This window comes from Zootoca vivipara, chromosome 6 (genome assembly GCF_963506605.1).
Source record: "Zootoca vivipara chromosome 6, rZooViv1.1, whole genome shotgun sequence".
Classification (NCBI taxonomy): domain Eukaryota; kingdom Metazoa; phylum Chordata; class Lepidosauria; order Squamata; family Lacertidae; genus Zootoca; species Zootoca vivipara.
Genome location: NC_083281.1, coordinates 53,468,563 through 53,495,311, shown reverse-complemented (window position 1 = coordinate 53,495,311; position 26,749 = coordinate 53,468,563). Strand labels below are relative to the sequence as shown.

General features: G+C 41.9%; 1 protein-coding gene across 1 annotated transcript in view; it reads left to right on the top strand.

Moving 5' to 3' along the window:
* Window positions 1–26,749, top strand: part of CDH8 (cadherin 8) — a 244,222-nt gene that overhangs the window by 199,484 nt on the left and 17,989 nt on the right. The window contains exons 9-10 of the mRNA XM_035120354.2: window positions 9,769–9,890; window positions 18,297–18,414. Coding sequence (XP_034976245.2) covers window positions 9,769–9,890; window positions 18,297–18,414 — 240 coding nt within the window. The remainder of the gene's footprint in view (window positions 1–9,768; window positions 9,891–18,296; window positions 18,415–26,749) is intronic.

Below are 26,749 nucleotides of genomic sequence, written 5' to 3'. Positions count from 1 at the left end.
CTCCGGCAGTTTCAGTTGTGTTCTCTATCCAGCTAGCAATAAAACATATATAACCACAGAACTGTAGGGTTAGAAGGGACCCTGAGGGTCATCTACTGTGTGTGACCTCCTGCATTGCAGGAATTTCAAGTAAAGCATCCATGACAGATACCCATCTAACCTCTGCTTCAAAACCTCCAAGGAAGGAGAGTCCACAACCTTCTGAGGGAATCTGTTCCACTCTTGAACAGCTCTTGCCCTCAGAAAGTTATTCCTGATGTTTAGTCAGAAACTCCTTTCTTGTAACTGTTCCATCTTCCACGTGACAGCACTTTAGATATTTGAAGATGACTATAATTTTTCCCCTCAGTCAAGTAAGAAGGAAGAGTCTGTTTATTCTGCAGGTATTATGTTGAGTAGAGCAGGATTGTGTGCTTATTGCTGAAGGGTGAAATAAAGAGATAACATAAAAGTAACCCGGAATATAATTTTTGGTATCCCCTTGTTCACTGTATCCTTAATACCCCTTTTTCTTATTAAGGAAAAAAAAACATTCCAGTTGTTTATTTCATGGGGTTCACATTTTTCTGTTAACTTGACCTTTACATAGCCCATTATGTAAGTTAACACAGTCTCTGCAGGAGTGAGTGGGGTGGGGTGTTTTCCCCTTCACGTGGCCTGGCCATTGCATCCTCTTCAACAGTGAAGAGGTGGGATTGTCTGACACTATGCTGCTTGATGGTAGGGGCCATAACTTATTTAAAGGGCAATGATCTGGCAAAGGACTGGAAATTCCCTGCAGCTTATCAGAATGCTTTCAGAAATAATAATAATATATAGAGTGTATCCTTGCCAAGGGATGAATGTGAAGTTCTGAAAAGGGTTTCTAAGTGTGTTTATCTAACTGTATTTACTCCTGCATTGCAGGAGGCTGGACTGGATGGTTTATTATTATTTGTTATTTTCAGGAATGCCTGAACAGAGCTAATATGGATGGAGCATTTTCTATTTCCTAAAATATCTCTCTCTCTCTCTCTCTCTCTCTCTCTCTCTCTCTCTCTCTCTCTCTCTCTCTCTCTCTCTCTCTCTCACACACACACACACACACACACACACTCACGAATGAGAGAGAGAGAGAGAGAGAGAGAGAGAGAGAGAGAGAGAGAGAGAGAGGAGTTACTATTTTGTGATGCATTGGCAAAATGCCTATGATCCTGAGGTCAACAGAAATTTGCTTTTTTTCTTTGCCTTTTTTAGCAGAAGGGCTGCCAAATGGACATCTGCATTCTTATGTCTTATAAATCAGATATTTCAACACTGAGCTGCAGGGAATACCTGATTCCAAATAAAATGAAGAGACAGAACCTTGATTTTCAGGGACTAAGTCCATACTTTACAGCATCTGTCAGATAGAACATGGTGCTCTTGTTTAGGGAATGCAAAAAGAATATAGTTTGTCACAACAAGGAAGCAAAACAGCAAATGCATTTCATTTTTTGTGGATTTTGGCTGGTGGGCATCTCACTGTTTTGGAATTTCACATTTTCCCATACTCCATAATTTTTTTTAAAGCACGTTTTGCCTTTTAATGCATTTCCTGTCTCAGTGAGCATGGCTAACTGAACTCTGGCATCATCCAGAATACCAGGATGCCAAAAACAGGGGCAACAGAACTACTGTGATTCATAGCTAGGAGGCTTTTGCTATGCTATTACCTGGGTTAATCACAATAGCCCCCAAGTAAGAAAATATGCTGCTATGGGCTTCAGCTCCTGACTGGAGGATCTTGGAGCAAACCATTGTGGAATGACACATTATCCAGGGCATTCTGGAAAACATATATAGAATTTATTCCTATGAAATGCATCAAAATGATTTAACCATCAAAACATAAGCAGTAAAAATATATATTCAAAAGTAAAACCGATTGCATATACAAATTCAAATCCATTATAGTTACTGAAGCTGCCCTCCTAAAGGAGGACACAAATGCCAAATTAAGGGCCAGAAGCCAATATAAAAAGGCATGCCTCCTTGGAGAGAGCATTCCACAAGTTGGGAGCCACCACCAGAAATGCCTGTTTTCATGTTGCTGTCCTCTGAATGGTATGCAGTGGGAGGAAGGTCAATAGGGTAGGTGCTACCACATTGAAGGCCTGATTCCTGAATCATACAGAAGAGACCTCATAATGGCACATTATGTGATCATAAGAGGTCTGATAATGAATTATGGCAGGTATTCCCAACCCCCAAACCTCTTCATCACCCATATAAGATTCAGGTACTGATTCAGTCTGTTTCAGGACATGGCAACGGGAGTAGGTCACCATCTTGTCCTACACCTCTGACAGCTAAAGGTTTTTGGCTGACGCTGCATTTTATGGAGCAACTGTTTGTTGTGTCTCCCAGGGAATTAAAATTTACCTTTGCCTCTGTAGTTCCAGATTGCCTATCAATCCCTCACAGAGTGAGTGACCTTGCAGAATGTGTATCACCCTTGAAGGTGAATCAGCACAAAACCTGAGCATCTTTAATCAGACTTGTAGATCATTGGAGTACAACTGCTTATAGATTTACAAGTGTTGTCCTTTGAAATCGATCACAAGTCTCTCACCATGGGAAGCAGTGTGCCCAGTCCTCTCTTCCTACATGCACTGGGCTTAAATACCATTCTCAGTCTCAGCACTGTGATACCATTCTTCTAAGTTTTATCCAACCTGGAAATGAAATGAGAATGAAAGCCATAACAGCACAGTTGAAAATGTGAGCTTATGTGTTCTGTTTAGTGGCTGCAATCCTATGAACTCAATAGAACTTCTGAATAAACATGCATAAGATTGCACTGCACACAGATTTCAATTTTTACTGTCCCTTTTCTCCAAGGAGTTTGGGCTGGCACAAATAGCTGCCCTCTCCCATTTCCATCTTACAACAATCCTGGGAGGTAGGTTAGACTAAGAGATGGTGACTCAGTTAGTGTCACCCAGTGACTCATGGCTGAGTATTGGCTTGAACCAAGGTTTTTCATATGACACACTAACCAATAAGTCAAATTGGTTGCGGAGCAGAGAGGGTGGGCTGCTGGCATTTTGGAAAATGTAGGTATTACCTTCCGAAGAGAAACCAAGCAAAACATGTGTTGCTTTAATCCTGATAGCTAGTTATCATCTGAAGGAGTCATGATTCTACAGTGGTGCCTCGACTTACGAAATTATTCCGTTCCAAATGCACCTCCGTAGGTCGAAAAATTTCGTAAGTCAAAAAACGCCATTGGAAACGCGATTTCCCATAGGAATGCATTGGAAACGGACAAATTCATAAGTCGAAGCAACCCTATCTAAAAATTCGTAAGTCAAAAAATCCCTATATAAAACTGCTGCGGTTTCCTTTCGGATGTTGAGACATTCGTAAGCATGCGGCCATTAGCCCCATTCATAAATCGAAAAATTCGGTTGTCAATTCATTCGTAAGTCGGGGTACCACTGTAGTTTGGTTCAGTTGCTTGCTGACAGTGATGTGTCTTCTGTTTCTGGGTTGTTAATCACAATGAATATAAAGTCACTATGGTGAAAACTATGGTCACCGTTCTCCAAGGGCCTTAAGCATACAGGTGGAGTGGAAGTTACACATAAAGCTGCACATGAGTTGAATGCACCTATGCATGATCATATAAATAGTTATTGCCATTCATTTGATAATGATCCTTGAAAGGTGGTCCAAAGGAAGTAGTGACTTTCAACACGGCAAAAAGTGTTTTCAGCTTCCTCTATTTTCAGCTTGCTGTCCTCAGTTGCAGTGGAAAACTGCATAGGATGTCCTATTGCCCATGTTGAAGTAAGACTCCACTGCCCATCCTTTCAGCTTTTGTATGTGGCAATGTGGCATGGGGTGGTGGTGGTGGTGGATGTTTTCCCAAACCTGGTTAAATAGGAGTATTCCAGAATTTCTGTCTTCCCTATATATAACCAATGGATTGATCTAATGCATTGACGAAGCATCAAAAAGAACATAGGAGATAATTGCACATAGGATTCTTTTTGTGTGTGTGGTGAGAAAACACACTCCTGCACATTGGCAAAGCACTACAAAAAGTAATGATGTAGATAGTGGTAAATATGATCTGCCCCCCCCCCCCTGCTTTTCTAATGCCGTTCTTTGTCAATACCTATGCTGGGACCCAGGTGGTGCTGTGGTTAAACCACTGAGCCTAGGGCTTGCTGATCAGAAGGTTGGCGGTTCGAATCCCTGTGACGGGGTGAGCTCCCGTTGCTTGGTCCCAGCTCCTGCCAACCTAGCAGTTCAAAAGCACGTCAAAATGCAAGTAGATAAATAGGAACCGCTACAGCGGGAAGGTAAACGGCGTTTCCATGTGCTGCTCTGGTTTGCCAGAAGCGGCTTTGTCATGCTGGCCACATGACCTGGAAGCTATACGCCGGCTCCCTCGGCCAATAATGTGAGGTGAGCGCGCAACCCCAGAGTCAGTCACGACTGGACCTAATGGTCAGGGGTCCCTTTACCTTTACCTTTATGTATACATTGAAAATGCAGAGAAGGAGAAATCATAAAGTTATCTGAAGGGCAAATTGTGCCTGCACAACACTCTCCCCCCAAATTTTTTTTGGGGAAATGAAGCACAGGGAATTTCTACTTTGTCAGATCCACTTTAGAAAAAAAAGAATTTCAGAAGCTTCCCTAATTCTAGCTTTTCCCTGTTAATGTGCCACCCACCGAAACCTTACCCTTTATCACTGTACTTGAAATTAGGTAATATTGTTGTTGTACATGTCACTTCTGTATTGCTCAGTGCACCGTGCTTTTTGTAGATTAAAGATTGCACTGAGGATTGGTGTATGGGAGGGAGAATAGCATAAAACAGTACAGAATAAAATTAAGCTATTGTGCAGGTAGGCTATCTTGTTAGGACCATCAGATAGAATCTTGATAAATGTGCATCAAATGGAAATATTAACACTGGAACTTTGTAAGCTTGGGGAGGGGAGATGAAGCGTGCGGCCAAATCAGCAGTGTATTTAACATTTTGGAAAACCTGTTCCTATTTATCACAATCTGGCCCTGATTTAATGCTTTAAAAAATTGTGCCAAAATCCAGTGGGTTGGTCTTCTGATTTAAAGCACAGTGTAGTGTGCATCTGAATTATGACTGTGGTTCATAATCCAGCAAGTGATACGCAGCTGGATTTCTTTTAGTGGGTCTCTTTTAGAATTTACTAATTCTAAACATGCTTATTTGGAAGTATTGGGGATAGCACCACTTATAATTGTTCATTTGCATGGGTACAGCCATCTTAGTTTTAAGCCATATCAGGGTCCAGCCCAAACCCTTAAATTCAGCAAGTGCTTCCTGTGAGAAATGCTCAGTCCAATGCTCTCCTTGCTGTGCTTACTTACTACATGTGAGCTGCTTTTAATAAGATATCCCCCCTCCACCACAATATGGAGTGATGTAAATAGGAAATTTCACCACCTCTTTCTATAGCATCATTCCACATAACATGTTAAATAAGGAATTTAACCTCATCATTTCTATCCTGCCTTCCCCCCACCCCCAAAGGAACTTTGGCCAGTTGTACACTATCACAAACATGACTATTTCTTTAACAGCTCAAAAGTTATAACTGCTGTTCAGTGTGTGTGTGTGTGTGTGTGTGTGTGTGTGTGTGTACTTTACAACAATATACAAGGAGGTTCAAATAATACATTGCTGTTACAAAACCAAACATATCATGAGACAGCACCAATGCCAACAATTGGAATGAAATATGAATAACTTAAGAGAAACCAAAAATGCTCAGGGAATAAGAGCAAAAGAATTCAATCATTAGCCCACCCACCCTGGAAAAAAAACCAACAACGCAGCATTGACAGACCTTGGAGTCTCAAATTTCAGCGGTGCCCTGTGCAATGCCAAAATTTGGTGCCCCTCACCTCTCACATTCCATTCTAAATCATAGTTGTGCGATCCCCTGTGGTGCTCCTGAGATTCCACATGCAGTGCGACTGAACTGTTCGTGTTCCCCGAAATCCGCCTCTGCCCTCAGTGAAATAGAACATACGCTGGAAAGGAGAGAGAAGGGCAACTGGACATACTCTCATTGTGGGGAGTTTCATAGCCTGGTCACCACCACTCAGATGATCCTGTCCTCAGATAACATTCAGATGTGGAACAAATCCTACATTAACCATCTCAGTGGGTGAACCATATCAATATCTTACCCAGCTAACTCAGCTACAGTACCCCTAATGTGGTTTCTTTGACACCAGAAAGGAGCCCATGAGGGAATTAACTGTGTTAGGTTGGAAGTGGCTCAACATGCTATTTTTCATGCTCCATGTACCTACTTTGCAGGTTGTAGGTCAAAGATGGGGAACCCATGGTCATGGGCATAGCCAAGGGAGAGGGGAGGGGTCAGCTAGATCAAGTAAATCAATAATAATGCTTAACTATCTGAGGTTCTCCTCCCCCTAACATTAAGCCTACCTCCCTAACATAAATCCTAGCTGTGCCCATGCCTGTGGTCCTCCAGGCATTACAACTCCTCTCATCTCTGGCCATTGGCCATGCTAACTGGGCCTGATGGGAGCTGGAGTCCCACAAGTGGACCACATACTCCCAATTGGAGCTGTAGAACATCAATCCCTAGAATTTCTTGGAGCCTGTAGTTCATGGACAAAACAAATAAATCCATTATGATTGTTGTATGCAGTGTGCAGCTATCTAGGGGTATCCCCTTTTGGAGGTTTCTGTACTCAGCAAGTTCTTCTCTAGTGTTTAGCAAATTAATTCTTAAAGTGAATTCTCATCAAGTTTCTAATTATAATATCTTTAGGTTTAATGTTTGTATTTCAGATGAAAGACAAACATTTTGGGGCCAGTCACAAGAGGCATGAATAATTTCTTCAGAAGCTTATCTAATTAATTACATTCCTCTGTAATGTCTATAAAATTTGAACCACCATCATTCCGTTAATTTAGATAAAAGGAAATCTTTAGTGTTTAAATGTGACACTTGGCACTAAGAAACCAATGCATTCATTGTTTATGCATTTTTTAAATCAACTTTAGATAAAGAAAATGCTTTTGAAATGTTTTGAATACTCAGTTTGCATGCAACTTAATTCCCCTCCTCACCCTCAGCAAGAAGTACATTATTGTTCCATGTTAAACATGTTCATGGTGCATCAATGAAGGCAATTAATTTCATGAAAACTTGCCCACCAATGTGATACATTGCATATTATGATGACCAAGTATACAGAGTTCTCAGTGCACCTTTCTAATATTCCTAAAAAGAAAGGAAAGGCAGACAATGGCTCACTAGCATGTACTTACACTATCCTCTCCTTAGAACTAATCAAATTAGAACTAATGAGGGCTCGAGAATGAAGGACTGTAGTTCAGTGGCAAGACAGATGCTTAGCATACAGAAGGTTCAGCCTGCAACCAAAGCATCTAAAAATCAGAATGCACAATACTGAACAGGCAAATAGCCTGACCTGGTAAAACCAAGCATCAAGGGCAACCAAAATTGCCAAAGGCCTGGAAACAATGCCTTATGAGGAATGGCTTAGGAAGCTGGGTATGTTTAGCCTGGAGAAGAGAAGGTTAAGGGGTGATATGATAGCCATGTTCAAATATATAAAAGGATGTCATATAGAAGAGGGTGAAAGGTTGTTTTCTGCTGCTCCAGAGAAGCAGACACGGAGCAATGGATTCAAGCTACAAGAAAGAAGATTCCACCTAAACATTAGGAAGAACTTCCTGACAGTAAGAGCTGTTTGACAGTGGAATTTGCTGCCAATGAGTGTGGTGGAGTCTCCTCCTTTGGAGGTCTTTAAGCAGAGGTTTGACAGCCATCTGTCAGGAATGCTTTGATGGTGTTTCCTGCTTGGCAGTGGGTTGGACTGGATGGCCCTTGTGGTCTCTTCCAACTCTACAATTCTATGATTCTACGATCTTCTGCTGCCCTCTCCAGAATGTATATGTTGCTAAGCAGAGGGTGAAATCCTGCTGCTCTGGCTGTGTGCTACTGCATACCTGCCAAGTTCCTGCCTGAAAAATAAGGGATCGGCAGACTGGAAGTAGCGCTGCCGCCATTTTGGAACTGGTTAGAGCAGCACCGGAAGTAGCTTCTGAGCATGCTCTGCCCAGTTCCAAAATGGCCACTGCACCAGAAATCGCTTCTGCGGCCATTTTGGAACTGGGCAGAGCAGCATTAAAAGTCGCTTCTGAGCATGCTCCGCCCAGTTCCAAAATGGCCACCACACCAGAAATCGCTTCTGCGCATGTCCAGAGACTCCAAACATGCACAGAAGGAGCCTCCCCAGCTGGTAAGTAAACCGGGGGAAAAAAATCCGTTTTTCCAGGTGGGAACAGCTGGAAAAACGGGTGTTTCCCGGGGAATACGAGAGACTTGGCAGCTATGTGCTACTGTTCTTTTCTGGGAACAGTCACACACAGCCAGTGCAGGATATTGCCCTATGCTCTTGCCAATCGATGTCATAAATCTCATCAGCTGATGGGCATGTGGGTAAGCTTGGGGGAAATGGCCTCATGGATCAACTTGAGCCTCTTGGCGGGAAAATATTAGTTTGTAGATTGGAGGTTATCCACCCTGCCTTCTGCCCTTGTGTTCTAAGCCATGATGGAATCACCCATGCCAAATAGATAGTAGGGTATTAATTTTTCTAGCTTTTACCTGAACGTCAGTAACCTGCACTGAGGGTTTGTTAGCTTGCTGCTAATTGGTTTTTGCTCATTGCAGATCTTACTAAGTTAACAAAGCTGTTGCCCATTTATTCCAATCAATGTCTCATGTAGTTATGGTGGCGACAAATCGTCTTTTTTGTTTTTGTTTTTACTCCTTCTGTAACAAAAATAGTCAACCTTACCACCTACAACACATTCCAGTAGCTTAATAACCCAATTAGCCCATGGATCAGAGGTCCCCCACTACTGTTAATAAGTATAAACTAGGATGAACTGATCAAGATTTTATGTGGGAATACATCCATGGACTAAAATTAAGACATACATCTGAGTAAATATATCTAGCAATTGGGCTATAAAGAGAGATGTGATAAATTATAGCTATTAACGGGGGTCAAAGCTTTTATTTCGACTATACAGAACCTTAATGAACAAATATTTCAATTCAAAACAACATTTCTGGATGAGATTAATGAACTTGTGTTCTTGCATAATATCAAAATGTACTCTCTCTCTTCTTCTTTTACCTACATCAATTCCACTCTTCACTTTTCTTACAAAATCTGATTAGAGCTGGATTGTCTTTCTCCCCCCTGCCCCCCCTTTTTTGCCAAGCTGAAATAATAGATGTGCAGTCAGGCTGGCTAATAGAGTAAAATGGCAAAGATAAGCAACGAAATAAATCTTGGTTGTTTACAGCCTCTTTTCCCCATGCAGAATGCCCTTTATCAATAAAACAATGCAAACTTCATCAGAAAAAAGAATCTACCAATTTAGAATTTAGTCCAAGAAGGTCTTCATCAAGCTAATCTCCAGCAAACGTTGTTTGCAATAAGGATTTATTTGCTGTCTCCCTTTTGTGAAACTGCTGCCCATTCTTCTTTATCTTTTCCCCTTGGCCATTGGATAAAGCAGCCCAATTATTGGAAGCAGAAAAGGCCCAGCAAGCTTTCAGCACAGAACTCTCTGTCTACCTTGGGTGCTTTATGTCATTAGTATGAAATGAAGTGTGCTTACCTCTCTTTTTTCTTCTTTTCCACGCTGTGTTTTTCTTCTCTTAGGAAACCCCAGCCAAATATCTCGAGTACCTGTTGCTATCAAAGTTCTCGATGTAAATGACAACGCTCCCGAACTTGCATCAGGGAATGAAGCCTATTTGTGTGAAAACGGAAAAACCGGAAAAGTAAATATTTCTCTGTTGTCCACACTGTATAGTGGGTTTGCCCCCCCCCAAAAAACCTTCCCTGTTCCCTGTCTGTTAATGTGAGTTAAATCTTTTCCCTGATTATGTGTGAAATTGAACATAGGAAGGTATCTTATACTTGGACCAAGCGAGTCACTTGGTACTATAGACCATGAGTAGCCAACCCCTCGAGGGCCCTACTTCACATCACAAGTCTAGCTGGAATGTGTCTGATAATGTCTCTTGCTTTTCTCAATGGCACATAGGGAGGAGTGTGCAAATGTGTTAGAAAATAGTCTACTGTACAAAGGTAAACAATAGGCCAATTTCTCCACCAGCTTCTGCTTCTGGTCTTGTCCACCACTAGTACGTGGATTTTGCAAAGCTTTCCAGAATGGAATTCAGCCCTCAGGCTGAAAAAGGTTCCCCACACCTGTAAGAGGTAATGGGAGTTTATGGTATTCCTAGACAGGAAGTGGAGGAGGGTAGTTAGGCAGAGTCAGGCCCGCGCTCCTGGTAATCTCTCCTGCTCTACACTCAAGGAATGATTTAGTTGCACATTTCTTGCTGACTGTGCTATTGTGACATGAGCTCTGTTCGCACAATCAACATACTGAGAATGAAGGAGAATGAAGATGACATGAACATCACTCCAATCTCCCTGTGTTCATTTAATGACATGAGCAGATCTTACACATGCAGAGACTGAATGTAGGCTGTCTGCACATGATCAGGAATTGTTTGCGTGCTTTCTGCATGGCCGAGCCTAAACATCTATGGTTTATGAACAAGAAGAGTCTGTTTACATGGCTGACTGAATGGGTATACAGTCATACCTCAGGTTACAGCCACTTCAGGTTGCGTCTTTTCGGGTTGCGCTCCGCGCTGAACCTGGAAGTACCGGAACGGGTTACTTCTGGGTTTCAGCGCGCGCACATGCGCAGAAGCACTAAATTGCGCTTTGCGCAGAAGCGCCGAATCACAACCCGAGCGTCCACAGTATAACTCAGGGGCAAGGCTTGAAACTACTAACCTGCCATAAGCATTAAATCTACCCATGGTGCAGGTCACAAGAACAGACATATCTGCCCCTCCCCCCCAAATGGTTTTTTTTTATTAAAAGGGAAAATGGAGCCTTTTAAGGACAGAATTGTTTGCCATCTCTCTGGTATAAATAAAAGTTGTGGGATCATGATATTTCACACTTTCTTAGAAAAACTGTTTAAGAAAGGGTGAAATAAGGCAGGAACAAGGTGGAAAGGGGAATATAAGGGAGAGAAATGTTTAACAACTTCTCTACCCTATCCTAAAAATCTGGATCCACAGTGCTTGTCCATCATTCAGTTTGGAGTTGTGTTGAATGATGTAACGGAACCTAATCTCCTAGGAAGCAATATAGCACAAATGAAACAGAATCGTTTTTATTATCCAGCTTGTGAAGACGCTGAGTGACAGAAATCCGGAGCTTTGTAGCTACCTCATTTATTTCTGGGTAGTGACATTTTAATTTAAATAAACAGCAGTTGACAGCATGACACTAGAGTTGTTAATCCAGCTATTCTTGTGCCTCGTGGGTGTTTGGCATTAAATTCACCATTTACCAAAGCAGCTTACCTGATAATAGAGTTAGAATTTGGGCCTATACAAAAACTATGTGTGCCAAGATTTGATTGTTGCAAACAATCCACATTTGCACCTTCCAGCAGTCATTTCCGCAGCTCCTTCCTGTCCTGGTTACCCAGTTTATAATACCGTAGTAAACAGTCTATTAAACCACTGAAGAGTGAGATTGGTGAAATGTGGCTCCTAGCAAGTAACAGGCATTCACTGAACATCTACTGAAGTCCAGATCCCAATGAGGTGGTGTCAGGGTTCACTGTTCGCCCACACTCAGCAGGGCCCCCAGTGCTAACCCCTGGACACCCCCATCGTGCTTTCATTCCTCCTAGTGATCACTCTTTCCACTTCTCCCATGTAAGCAAGTGAAAAGTGTCTAGAGGAAGAAGATCAGAAATGTTCGTGCCTTACCTTCACATATTCCAGAGCCTGGGGCAACCACTGAAAAGGTTTTCTCATGTGTAACCTTTTGCCTCATCTCAGATAACAGGAGAACTCTATGGATAAAAATGTAGTTGAAACAGCTGGAATAAATTCTAGCTACAAAGCTGGCAGGGATGTAACAGCCCTCAAGTAAGTGGACATGGGGTGAGGGTGGGGGATACAGTCATGACTTCTTCAACTACTTCATTAACTGACTAGTCTCATAAAGTCCTTGTCAGAGAGAGAAAAGATCTGAATGAAAGCTCCATGTTGCAACTAGATCCTGCACACTAAGACTTACTGCCCTTGTTGAAATTTCAGTTTGTGTTTGCTTGAAATGAAATTTAAGAGAAATACCAAGAAAAGCTTTCTTTCAGTTGTTCATTGCTTAGGGCTATATCAAGTAGCTGAGCTTTCTCTTTGCCACACACACACACACACACACACACACACACACACACACACACACAGTGGTACCTCAGTTTTTCGAATGTCTCAGAAGTCAAACATTTCGGTTTTCAAGCACTGAAAACCTGGAAGTAACTTATTTGGTTTTCAAACGTTTCGGAAGTCGGACGTTCTTCCGGAACGGATTACGTTTGAAAACCTAGGTACCACTGTAGTCTGAACAAACCAGTGATAGGAGTCAGATGCAGGGAGGTAGCAGTCCATTCAGAAAGCAACATTAATCTCATTTTTGAGTAGAATGTACCACACTACCTTTCCCCAATATAGCCCTCCTGGTTGCCATAAACAAGGGGTGGGAAACAGAGGTGAATCTCCAGGCACTGGGGTGGAATCCTTAGTCTAACATCTCATGGGTGTGTGTGTGTGAAGTGCCTCACCTCCACTTCAGAACAGTGCGACCACAGGGGTACTCTGTTAGAGTGGTCTAGTTGGAATTCTCTGTCCAAAAGCCAAGAAGTGTGGCAAATGGGCCATAGAGCTTCATTCAGCAGCGTGGAAGGGCCATCAATTTAGACCTGTGTCTTGTGATGGACCCATTAAGCCCATGATCAACCCCGTCATGCCTCAGCCATCTACCAGAAGATTGGGAGGGATACGCACCCAATGCCTAAGCCAAATCCTACCTATATCTGGAATCAATAGAGTTGTGGCCAGTTTAAAAATCACAAAATGTTCTCCTTGTCCAGTTTGTTTACCTTCTTAGGCTAGATCTTGCTCCAAGGGGAGAGGTCACTGCGAGTGAGACTGCAACTCTGACCTCTTTTGCGCTTGTTCCCCCCCCTTTTCTGCTTTTGTTCCTTCTCTGCCCCCCCCCCTAAAAAACACACTATAGCAACATTACTGGAATGTTCACGGTAGGGCAGGGTGACACCCAATTGGAGATCCCAACCTTAAATAGCAATCCAGTGCTATATAAAGATAGGGGAGAAATTCAGTTCACATTAAAAGGCGAAGCTATCAAATTCACACTTTCCGAAACAATATGCAAAGTAAAACAGCCATCTTTCATAATTTAAACTTCTCTGTATTTTAAAATGCAGTTCTCTGGCCAGGTAATGTGTACCAAAAAAGTGCATTTACTAGGTAAAGTATGTATATAGATGCCTATATCAGTGAGAATAACATACAAAAATGCATTATATTAGGGGAATTGTTTTGCAATGTGTACACTAGGCAAAATTGCACACAAAATGTGTTTATCAGAAGAAATATGCACTCCACTGTTGATGAATTTTCATGATGACTTAAAAAAACCACTTGCCAACTGAATAGGAAATGTGTAGAACTGAAGACTGCAAAAATGAGAAACTGGTGGTACCCGAAATTGACAGAATAGACGTGCACCAGAGTAGCAAGAGAGTGTGAAGTGGGTGGGTGTTTTACAAAGAAATCAATTTCAAATGCAGATTCAGCATAGCAATCATGTGGGAGGAAAAATAATACAAGAATAAACTGAATATAGAGACCCTCCTCTAGATCTGAATTCTCTTGCGTCTTCCAAATAAATTCTTGATCATCTGACACAAAGAAAGAATGTGATTGCTTTCTACTATCTGAATACATTTACAGATTTGTAGGTTAACTTAACAGCTAAGTTAAATTGAGTTTGAATCACCTTAGGGGACTTGATTACATCTCAACCTCTTAGAAAACCTTATTTGCAGTCTGTAAATATACTGAGTGAACCATCTAATGCAGTTCATTCCTCCACGTGTTCTATTTTGGGTCCTGATATAATTGAGAGTGGCAACCACGACTGCCGGTGACGTGACAGAATGCATTAAAAACTGTTGATGTATAACACTGCCAAATGAATTCTTCTTGCTTTTATTCTGAACCCATAATAGCAGAATACTAATCTCAGATCCACTGGAAAAGCATGCCGCTTTCTGATTTGCATTCTTTACACAAATCTGCAAATTTTAAAAAGGGCTGCTCCCCCCCCTTTCTGCTTTTCTACTGGCTCACACCAGGCAAATTTACTTACTTTTACTTACTGTTTAACAAAATTCATATAAAAATTGACTGTAAAAATCATAAAAAACACAGTTAAAACAGTTAAAAGATTTAAAGAGAATTTAAATTAACAGTAAAAAATAAAATTGTCCAGTAGCACCTTATAGACCAACTAAGTTTCTTCTGGTATAAGCTTTTGTGTGCACGCCCACTTCTTCAGGTGTGCATGCACACAAAAGCTTAAACCTGAACAAACTTAGTTGGTCTATAAAGTGCTACTGGGGAAATTTTTATTTTTATTTTATTTTTATTCTGACTGTGTCAGACCAACACGGCTACCTACCTGAAAGTAAAAAAGAAAGATTTTTCAACACTGATGTGTCTGAATAGGCTTGCCTAATCAAAAATCTTTTAAGCACGCCGCAAAAAGTATACAGTGTAGGTGTAACATGAATCGGCAGGGAGTTCCAAAGTGTAGATGCTGCCACACCAAAAAGAACAATTTCTTACAATTGCAGGAGTATTACAGTGGTACCTCGGGTTCCGGACCCAATCCGTTCTGGGGTGACGTTCGCACCCCCAAAAGTCTGCAACCCGAGCGGAGCTTTCATGCATGCGTGAAAGCGCGCAGAACGCTTCTGCGCATGCACGCGTGGTAAACACTTCTGGGTCCACCACGTTTGCAACCCAGAAAAATGCAACCCACAGCGGATGCAACATGAGGTATGACTGTATATGGCAACAGTAATAGTGTCTGAAGAGGTCAAGTGGGCATATGGGAGAAGCAAAAAATCCCTATATATTTTTCACAGAAACTCAAGGCATCTTACAATCTACAACACAAAAACCACAGTAAATCATAAAACTATCTCTGTTTAAATAATGGCTAGTGACAATGAAGTACAGGGTTTTCAGAAAAGAAACTAATACTGCCGACCCCAATCCAGACTCTTTTTCTTCATTGAATGAAAATATATGAAAAGATCAAGGCAATGTACAACGATGTGAAAAGAACAAGAATGTGATGGCTGTTTCTTCAAATGTTATTCTTCGGAGCATCACGCCACCACCACCAATGAACACTTTTTTCTTATGCAGATTGTTCTGGCAATTCACAGTGCTGCATATACTGAAAGCAATAAATTGTGGAAAACATTATAATGACAGGTCAATCATGAATGCCCCCCCCTTTCATTCTCTTGTGCTGTAATCTCCATGCTGGAAAGTGCCAAGGAGTTACTATAATAATGGTCATTCATTAAGCAGTCATTCAGCACACAAAGACAGAGATAAATATGACTTACCTTTAGCACAATAAAGAAAAAGAACGGCCCCAAAAAGGTCTTGGGCCTTTGCCAGAGCCCACATAGCAGGAACATTTGCAGTTGTCTGCATGACATCATATTTGTATACAGTGGTCCCTCAACTTACGAACTTAGTCCATTCCAAATGCACATTCGTAGGTCGAAAAGTCCGGAAGTCGAAACGCAGTTTCCCATAGGAAAAAATATTCAGAAAAATTCGTAAGTCGAAAAAACCGCATTTAAAGCTTCCAACGGTTTCCGTTCGGATGTAGAAAAATTTGTAAGCGTGCGGCCATTTGTCCCGTTCGTAAGTCAAAACCTACGGATGTCGAGTAATTTGTAAGTCGAGGGACCACTGTATGTGGTAAAATGTTTCACTGTATGCAATGCATGTACACACGGTGAGGTGAAGGTTGCTATGGGAACCTGAAGTCTTAATTTCTTGACTTGAGTATCTGAAACAACAAACTTGGCATCCCCCCCAAAAAAAAACAACAACACTATTTCATATGACATCCCACATATCTTGGAGGAAAGCAGCCGTGTTGAAGAGAGTTAGTAAAAGAAAAGGCAAATGTGAAGATGAGTGAGAATTGCAACTTCTCATGTAAGTTTGGTGGAAGATTTTAATGGAAGCTTATAACAGAGATTCAGGAGATTCAAGCATTACATTTAATAAGACTCCGTCTACACAGTTACTCAGCCTAATCTTGCTTTAATCTTAGGAAGATTAAGTCGGGGAGATGGCATGATAGAGGTTTTGTAAAATTTTGCATGCTGTGGAGCAAGTAAAAGATACATTTCTCCCTCCCTCATAATACAACAAATGGAGCCCTTCCATTAAATCGACCGACAGTAGAATCAGGGCAGACACACAAAAAGTACTTCTTCAGACAAACGCAATATGTGGTGAAGTTAGAAGTGGGCATGAGTGAGAAAGTTTCAAGCAAGCATCTAAGGCCTAGCATCATAGATCAGTGGAGTCTGGTTCATTAGGGCCAATGGGGCACTGTCCCACCAACCTCAGTCTGCCTTGAAGACAACCTCCACCTCCCTGCCTCAAATGTCTCTTAGGCTATGTTTTCTCAAAATCCTCTGGATTGTTCTCAGATAGTTTCTAGATTAATTTTCAGACAGAGATGCGATAAGCATTGGGAAGTGGGTGGGTGGCTGGCCAGGTAGGGAGATAACACTGGAGCCAAAAAGTCACAGAATGCAAGCAGTTATAGCATTTCTATGCCAGGACAAAACAATATATGAAATAAGCTGAGAAGTTATTCAAAACAGCAGTAATTGGTGAGAACACAATCTTCCTACCTTTGCTGTGCTAATTTAACACCTGTCAAAGGACACAGCATTAATAAACAGTGAAGCTAATAGCAACTACTCATCCAACACACTCACTGCTGCAGAATTTCTGAACAGGGAACACCTGGAGCTTCTTAGCGATTAATGCAGGGCACCACACAGCTCAAGTTACACACTTTTAGGCTGTAGGCTCCATCATACTGCTCCAAAAAGAGGTCCATTGAAACCAATGGGGATTACTTTGATGCAAAAATAAAAATAAAAATGGTTACCACAGGGCTGTTGTGGTTGACTGAATTTTGCAGGAAGTGCTTATCCCTCACCCTACCCAAAATCAAGAGAATTTAAAAAGTGCTTAACTTTGGCAAGATGTTCTAGGTACAGGTACATACCTCGGTTTACGTCCGCTGCGGTTTGAGTACTCTCTGTTTGAGTACTCCGCGGACCTGGAAGTATTTACTTTTGGGTTCTGCAGTGCACGCATACGCAGAAGTGATCTGCATGTGTGGAAGCGCAGCTCCATTTAAGTACATTTCAGGTAGCGAACGGCTCCCTGGAACCAATTGTGTACTTAAACCGTGGTACCACTTTATCAATATTATGTCATTTCACATTTTCTTATAGTTCTTTTTGAAGACAATTTTTTTTTGTTCTAAATCTGAAAATCACTTAGAATGATATGTCTGGGGTGTGAACAGACCAGAAAAAGCAAACAAACCAAAAAGAGGCCAGCTTGTTCTTGTACTTTTTACAAAAAGTTAGAAAATCTGATGATGCTTTTTCATGCCATGGAGATAAACTTGATATCCACTTAGAACTTTTCTGTTATCAGATAATATCCAAAGCAGTTTACAAAACTGAATATAAAATAATAAGACCACACTCAAACTATCCAGTAATGATCTCTTGCTAACATCTGCTGAAAAAGCTGCTGTAAGAAGGCGCGGGAGCAAAGGCTTGTAAAAATGTTGGCAATCCTAGATAAATCTAGTTTTATCATGGGTTGGATCCAGACTAATTATTTTAGCTGGATTTAAATCTCATTGAAATTAATGGGACAAGCTAGTCATTACTTGTGTCATTTCAGTGGAAACTAAGTCCACATCCCCCTCAATGAATTTACTGTGATGTGACTGATTTAAACTTACAAAACTATCCTATGAATGTTTACTCAGAAATAAGTCTCACTGAGTTTAATAGGGCTCACTTCCAGGTAATTGGATGTAGGATTGCAGCCATAACTTTTCTCTCTTCCCATGTGCAGTTTAGTCAAACCTGTGAACTGATTTTGAATTAGATAAAACTTTTTGTTTTCTTTGTCCTGTTGTAGGTCATTCATACGATGAGAGCCATTGACAAAGATGATCCTAAAAATGGACACTATTTTGTTTACAACCTTCCACAGGAAATGGCCAACAATCCAAATTTCACAATTGAGAAAAATCAAGGTAAATATATAATGCATAAATATAACACAACAGAGTGTCATGTGCCATATTTCATTTATTTCTGCTTGCTTTGTTCTGTTTATTTCGCAAATGTCTTTTTCATAGCTGTCAATTTCTCCCTTTTTTTTAAGGGAAATTCCCTAATGCTGAATAGGCTTCCTCGCGAGAAAAGGGAAAACTTGACAGCTATGGTCTCTTCACAAATGAGAATTTGGCTTCAGTCTTTTTCAAAATGTCTGGGACTGGTGCTGAAAGTAACAACTTGGGTTAGAATGATTTTAAGATATGGTAGTCACCAAGGAATTTAAAACTTCCTAGGACAGATTTATCTTCTAATTGGATTGTGGCTGATTTTGAAGTGCTGGAAATATCTAGTGTATTGATTTTTTTGTTAGCGTCATGTAGGGATTAGCATATTTCCTCTTTTCTGTTCCTTCGCTGTTCTGGTGGTTAGGTCTGTTCTCCATTCCACTCCTCCTGAATTTTAATGTTACAAGAACATTTTTAAAAAATGCATAGAGGAAGTTAATGTATGTGTATTTGGAATGTGTCACAAAGAAGTCTATGTATATATACAACAGCATACGCAGTGCTATTTTTTCTAGGAAAAGAGGTGCCAGAACTCACCATGAACGCCTCCCTTGTTTTCTTATAATGGCAATGGCACCCACCTGAAAGGTGCTCAAACTGAATTCTGGTGAATTGCTGCTGGGGGGAAAAGCCTTGAACATATGTAGAGGTCTTTTATATTCTGAGTGATAGTGGAAGAGGAAGGAACACATAGGTGTGCATAGCCATTTTCTTTCTTCATTGAATAAGTAGTTTTGTATACGCTACTGTTGAGCTTTCACTCTAAAATGGAAGGAGTAGAAATTTGTGATTAGGCTGGACATATAACAGTTTGACATTTTGACATCTGGAAGTAAATAAGGAACAGAATAACAATGAAAAGTTACGTACTATGTTATGATATTGAAATTGTGTGCTTATCAATTCAAAGTGCTGCTTTTAGTGTATAAAGTCTTGAGCAGTTCAGGATTCAAATACCTCTACGACCACCTCTCCTCACATGAACTGACCTGGACCCTGTGATCATTGTCTGAGGTCCTTCTCCTTGTGCTTCCTTCACAGGAGGCCTGGAAGGTGGCAATATCAGCATGGTCCCTTCAGGCAGTAGCTCCCTGCCTGTGGGATGCTCTTCCCAGGGAGACACATTTGATTTCCCCTTTTCCCCTTCCCTTTTCCCTTTACCACATATATCCCCAATCAACCACTTCAGTCAGTGGAACTGACACAATTACAGGTACTACATAATACCTGTTCCGCATTTGTAAGAACTTGATATTTTAGTGTGGCAGCACCTACAGTTTAGAACTCCCTGTCAGACAAGTGCCTTCAATGTATTCTTTTCAGTGCCTGCTAAAAAACATTTTTGTTTGGACAAGGCTACCCAAATTTTCAGAAAGCTGATGCAAGATTTAATCTGTTTTCAATCCATTGTTATTTTAACTTTACAAAAATCTTAAATTATTGTTTTTCATTCTTCTTATAGATAATGTCATTGTCTTATCTTTTTTTGTAAACCAATTGGAGGCTCTTAACAACCAAGCAGGGTGTAAATTTTATGAACTAAATAGACCCATTGAAATTAATAGACATGACTAACTCAGGTCCCTTAGGTGGGTTTACTCTGAAAATGACTAACATTGAGTAACATTGAGACAAATTACTCAGTGACTCCTCAAATAGAAACCTATCTTGACGCAAAGCCATCTTGAGTAAAGGAGAATTAGTATCAAGCATGTACTAAGGGGGGGGGGGCAATAAAGTTGTTAGGTCAGCAAAGTTTGAAGGACAACTTACCTTAGCATTGCCATTTGAAAAGGAAGGGCACACTTTAATCCTGTCACACTCTAGAATTGTCATTTCATTCACATCGTGGAAGGAAGAAGACAAATTTGGATCCCTTTTCTACTGTCATTGAGTTATAAAATTTACCCTGGCCTCATTTCCTGGCACATAGATTTACTTGAAGGTCAGGCAGCAAATGAACAGTAAACAGTCTTGAAAGATAATTTTCTGAATGTGTGGATTGTCACATTAGAAACTGCTCTTCATTGGTTTGATTGATACAGTCGCCGGCTGCACTTAAGTCCCTTAAGCAGTGCATATCCATGGATGGCTCGTGCGTTGCATGTGTGCTGATGTGCAGCTGACTTGCTGAATATTCACTCTGCCTCCGAAGCACCATTTCAGATTTCACTGGATTGGGGGGAGGGGGGAGAGAGGAAAGTAGGTAGGGCAAAAAGGTTTCATGAGACAAGATTCTCAGTTAATGTTTTCAGTCAAGGTCTGCTCTTTTATTTATTTGCTCACAATTATTAGGTTGTGTCCAGCTAAGCCCTACTCAGAGTAAATCTATTGAAATTAATGCACTTAAGTTGCCCGTGTTCATTAATTTCAGTGGATCTACATTGAGTGGGACTAGCCTTTGCTAAAACCCTGCATTTATTTTTAAAATGGAAGAATGTGGACTAATATGGGGCAAAGCTAAAGATTTTTTCCCAGAAAAATGTGCCAGTCTTGTACCATCAGGACATGCCTTCCCCACCCCCTCTGAATCAGGGGAGCAACATTGTTGCTTTGAAAGGCAACGTTTTATCACCAGTCCTCATATATTTAAGGGGTAATCAAAGGCACTGGTCTCCTGCCAACCTAGCAGTTTGAAAGCATGTCAAAATGCAAGTAGATAAATAGGAACCTCTACAGCGGGAAGCTAAACGGCGTTTCCATGTGCTGCTCTGGTTTGCTTTGTCATGCTGGCCACATGACCTGGAAGCTGTACGCCGGCTCCCTCGGCCAATAATGTGAGATGAGCGCGCAACCCCAGAGTCGGTCATGACTGGGCCTAATGGTCAGGGGTCCCTTTACCTTTACCTTTACAAATGCACTGGTACAGAATGGAAAACACCTTGGCTTAGTAGCTGGGGCCGTAGTTTATCACAAGAAGGTGAGTCAGCTATTTGATGCAGCTGCAAAATTGGTTAAGGCAACTTGCCGTTGGGTGTTGTGGTTAGAATGTCGCCCTAGAACCAGGCAGACCAGGGTTCAAATTCCCAACTTGGCCAAGAAGCTCACTGGGTGACCTTGGGCCAGTCACTGCCTCTCAGTCTAACCTACCCCCACAGTCTTGCTGTGAAGATAAAATGGGGAAGAGGAAAACTATGTATGCCACCTTGAGCTCCTTGGAGGAAAGCTGGGATACAAATAGGTAAAGGTAAACGGACCCCTGACCGTTAGGTCCAGTCGTGAATGACTGGGGTTGTGGCGCTCATCTCACTTCACTGGCCGAGGGAGCCAGCGTTTGTCCACAGACAGCTTCCGGGTCATGTGGCCAGCATGACAAAGCCGCTTCTGGCGAACCAGAGTAGCACATGGAAATGCTGTTTACCTTCCTGCCGAAGCACCACCTATTTATCTACTTGCACTTTGACATGCTTTCGACCTGCTAGGTTGGCAGGAGCTGGGACAGAGCAACAGGAGCTCACCCCATCGCTGGGATTCGAACCACCGACCTTCTGATCGGCAAGCCCTAGGGCTAGGCTCTGTGGTTTAGACCAGTGTTTCCCAACCTTGGGTCTCCAGCTGTTTTTGGACTACAATTCCCATCATCCCTGACCACTGATCTTGCTGGCTAAGGATGACAGGAGTTGTAGTCCAAAAACAGCAGGCAATCCAAGGTTGGGAAATACGGGTTTAGACCACAGCGCCACCCACGTCCCATGAGGTACAAATATAAATGCAATAAACAAAACAAACAAATTTCAGAACCATTGATTTTTTTTAAAAAAAATTGCATAAAGTAATAGCTCCATTCCCCTCACTCACCTACCACTAGTCAGACCTTATCTGGAGGAATGGGACCAGTTTGCTGCATGTAAAGACATAGGCATACTGGATTAGGTTCAGAGGAGGGAAATAAAGATGTTCACGGGTATGGAAAACAAGGCATATAAGGAAAAGTTCTAGGAAATGGACATGGTTAATCTGGTGAGTGGGGCAGGGGGGCGGGGGTGACACTCGGTACACCCCCCCATGCGTGACTCCCAAGCCGAGCCCCGCCATCCAGTAAAAAGCCTTGCTCGGCCCGGCGGCTAGCTTGCTCACTCACCTGCTTGGCCAGCGCGTGCTGTGCTTCTTCCTTCCTGCTGGGCTGTGCCACGGAGGCAAGGGCCGGTCCAGGACACCCCCGGCACCCCACTACATAGCACGCATGCACAGCATCACTATGTACGACGTATGCATCACTACATATGGCGCATGCACTGTGCTTAGCGACACATACATCGTATGTAGTGACCCTGCGTGTGCGTGCTACATACCCTGTTTCTCATATTTTAAGACATACCCATAAAATAAGCCATAGCAGGATTTTTAAGCATTCAAGGAATATAAGCCATACCCCGAAAATAAGACATAGTGATAGGCGCAGCAGCAATGCCGGCCGCGGCAGGAGGAGGAGGGAAAAAATAAGACATCCCTTGAAAATAAGCTATAGTGTGTTTTTTTGAGGAAAAAATAAATATAAGACGTGTCTTATAATATGAGAAACACGGTAGTGACGCGACGCCCCCAGGTGTGCACCATGTTTACCCCGCCGGGTGCCTGAGCAGCTTCCTACGACACTGTGCAACCTACATTCTACGTTATACTGAAATTAGTGGAATTTAAGTTCCATGTAAGTGTCTAGAAACAGGAAGCTAGTGTGACAGAACATGCAAGCACATTTGAATTTCTCTTTGAGCTTTGTGAGCAGTCCATAGCACTCATTAACCTTCTCCCTCCAATCTGTTGCCCTCCTGAGGTTTCCTCCTCATCCCAACCAAAGTTGCTTGCAGAATCACAGGAACACAGACCTCTATAATTGTTTATATCCTCCAACAAATATGTGCAATGCTATTTTTGTGTGACTAATTGCACTGCATTAAGGAAGTAACCTTTTTTTCTGGGAGAGCAATGTCAAAGCCTGCTTGCAGAATGGTATGCTGTCCTTTTCTTAATCATCATTATGTTTCTAATAGGTTTTGCTGCACACATATTGAAGGATACCCTTGTCCGTAAAACAGCTCCCTGCTTCCTGGGTTATAATTTCTATTTCACTTCAAATTAATGTTGATTGATCTTTATTATTATTTTTTTAAGAACACCAACTTCCGTATTGTAGAATACACACACACACACACACACACACACACACACACACACATTTTATTTTAACATCTGTTGAGCCTGTGTCCCTGCAGACACTGGAATTCTTCCCTGATGTCTAGGGTGTGGGTATGGGTGTGGGTGGGTGTTCATATGCATTCATGTTCTATGAGGTAGTCTGATTTTGACCTCTGAGGTCTTATGTGGCTCAGGACTGCCTCTTTCAATATCAACCAACCTGGACCCTGCAGTCTTCATCTGAGGCTATTCTTAGTGTGGCTCCTCCATGGGAAATCTAGAGGATGGCAACATGAGAATAAGCCTTTTACGTGGTGGCTGTGCATTTGTGGAATGCTCTATCCCAGCTTGCCTGCCACTGTCATTGCATATCTTTAGGCACCAGGCAAAAACATGCTTTTTTCATCAGGCCTTTGGCTTTTAATTTTTTGTGGCATTTTTGCATGTGCAGGATGTTTTAACTTTGGTATCTTTTTTTAAAATGTCTTTTGGATTGTTTTTCTTTAATGCTGGTTTTCATGTATTTGCATGTTTGGTTTTTGCTTAAAACATTGTAAATTCTTTTGAGCTGCCATGTGAATAATAATAATAATAATCATAAATGTGCCAAAAACAGGTTGCAGTATACTGCTGCATACCCATCCTTCAGCATCAGCATATTAAAAACAGTTAAATTATAGTCACAGGAATAGAATGGCTCCTGAAAACACATTTCAGGTGTCAAAGGCTACAGGATACAGTTTTATTTTATACATTTTATGTACATTTGTATCTAATATATGCACTTGTATATGCATTTTTTAGTTTGAGTTTAGTTTGAGATCTTCATCACAAACTTTAAATTAAGTGTACATAATGAAAGATAGCTGTGTTTCTCTTTGCATTTTGTTTTGAGTAGTGTGAATTTTCTAAGTTTGCACTGAACCAAATTTCTTATACGGCTTGCATTTCCTGGGTAAGGTGAATGCTTCTGAATTTCTAAGGGATTTCATTGGCTGCTCTGTTTTTTTGCCTAGGTAAGAGAGCTGGGTGACCACAGTTTTGTGAGTAAGAATGAATTTAGGTTCAATTATCTTCCTTATTGTACTAACAGAATCTTGGCAGGGATCCCCAACCATGTGCCATGGAGAACTGAATATTCTAATAAAGGAGAGGAAATATGCAGAATTGCCATTTCAATTTCCATTCCACTTATGTGTCCATAAGGCATCAAATTAGACATAAACCTCAGTGACTTTTGAGACAAACAGCTTATCAGGTGGTAGAATGGTTCTTAGAGCAGTGATAGAGCAGGTGTCACATGGGTAGAGCTTTTCAAGCACTGTGTCAGTTTAGGCTGAGTGACTGGATGCTTCCTCCTGAAAGAATATTCATGCAAACAGAAATTGGGTTAGCAGAGAGGCTAGGTTAAGTGTTTGCTGTATAGGGAGCTTTATTTATATGAGGGAGTTTTCAATCATTCAGTCCCTTTCCCACCCACTGTCTGAAGTGGATAGGAACGGTTTTATCTTGTGATACACAGTTTGTCAAAAGAGCCTCTTATTTCACCACAGGTAGAATAAGACCAATCAGCAGTTATTTGAATGAATTATAGGCACTGTAAATGCAAGCCTCCCCACAGATTCAAGCACCAGGATCCCCAGGTGTATGAAATTGCTTTATAAGAAAATAGACCAGTGGCACATCTGGTCCAGTATTATCTACTCTGACTGGCAGTGGCTCTCCAGGGTTTCAGGTAGATGGGTTTGCCATTACATGCCACCTGGTCCTTTTAAATGGAGAGGACCAGGAGTAAAGCTGGGACCTCCTGCATGCAGAGAATATGCTTTGTCAGTGAGCTGCAAAAGAGTTTGGCCAGCTGCTGGTTTGAAGGGCCCCTTGGCAAGGCACTCTTTGCCTTGGTGAGGTCCCTTTGCCATTGGCCTTAACTGTCAGCTGTAGCAAAATGCAGCAGAGTAATACTCTAGAGTAATGCTACATTGGGGGCTTTGTGAGGAATTAAAGTTGCAATTCGACTTAGCAGCTGGACAGAAAATAAAACAATATTGAACTTTGCCATGGTGTTTGGCGCTGAGAACTTTCCAATGATGCCAGGTGCTGATACCACTCCTGGCCAGTGGTGAGAGGAGTTAAGTAGCATTGATATACTTTGAAGTACATTTTAGAACAGGGTAGAAAGCCCTTTCCAGCCAGAGGGCTGCAACCTTGTGGGGGCCGCTTGCCAATAGTGGACAGGGCCAGAGAAGAAAAATGGGTAGGACAATGGATACTATTTTTTGCCCATTGTACAATAGGGTATAAGAGACGCAGGTGGCACTGTGGTCTAAACCACTGAGCCTAGGGCTTGCCGATAGGAAGGTCGGCGGTTCGAATCCCTGTGATGGGGTGAGCTCCCTTTGCTCGGTCCCAGCTCCTGCCAACCTAGCAGTTCGAAAGCACGTCAAAGTGCAAGTAGATAAATAGGTACCACTCTGGCGGGAAGGTAAATGGGGTTTCTGTGTGCTGCTCTGGTTTGGCCAGAAGCGGCTTAGTCATGCTGGCCACATGACCCAGGAAAACTGTCTGCGGACAAACGTCGGCTCCCTCAGCCAGTAAAGCGAGATGAGCGCCGCAACCCCAGAATCGTTCACGACTGGACTTAACTGTCAGCGGTCCTTTACCTTTACCTTTTTACAGTGGGCTATATCCCAGACACACAAACGTCCGAGGTTTCTTCACACACACAACTCTCCATCTAGAGAAGCAAGAGGTATGAACACAGTTCCAGATAGGCAACATTGCTTGAGGAGATGCCTGCTCCTTGTGATATTCATGGAAATTGTTTATTCTACAACTCCTTTAAGCAGAACAGGTGGCCACTTTTCAGCCCAACAAGTGAATGCAGACAAATCAGGCTGTGATCTGAATCTCTCTCCCCTCCCCACCTTAACTGCCAGAATGGCTTTTTGTGATTAGTGAAGATGCCATCTCTTCCACAGCCCTGCTACACATGGTGAATGAGGTAATAGTTGGAGGTGGGAGCAAGCAGTTCAGCCCAGATCAGGCCCAAAGTCATTGGGTGATGGCAGTGAGACTGGTTGAATAGCCAATGGGTTTCAGGCTAGCTCAG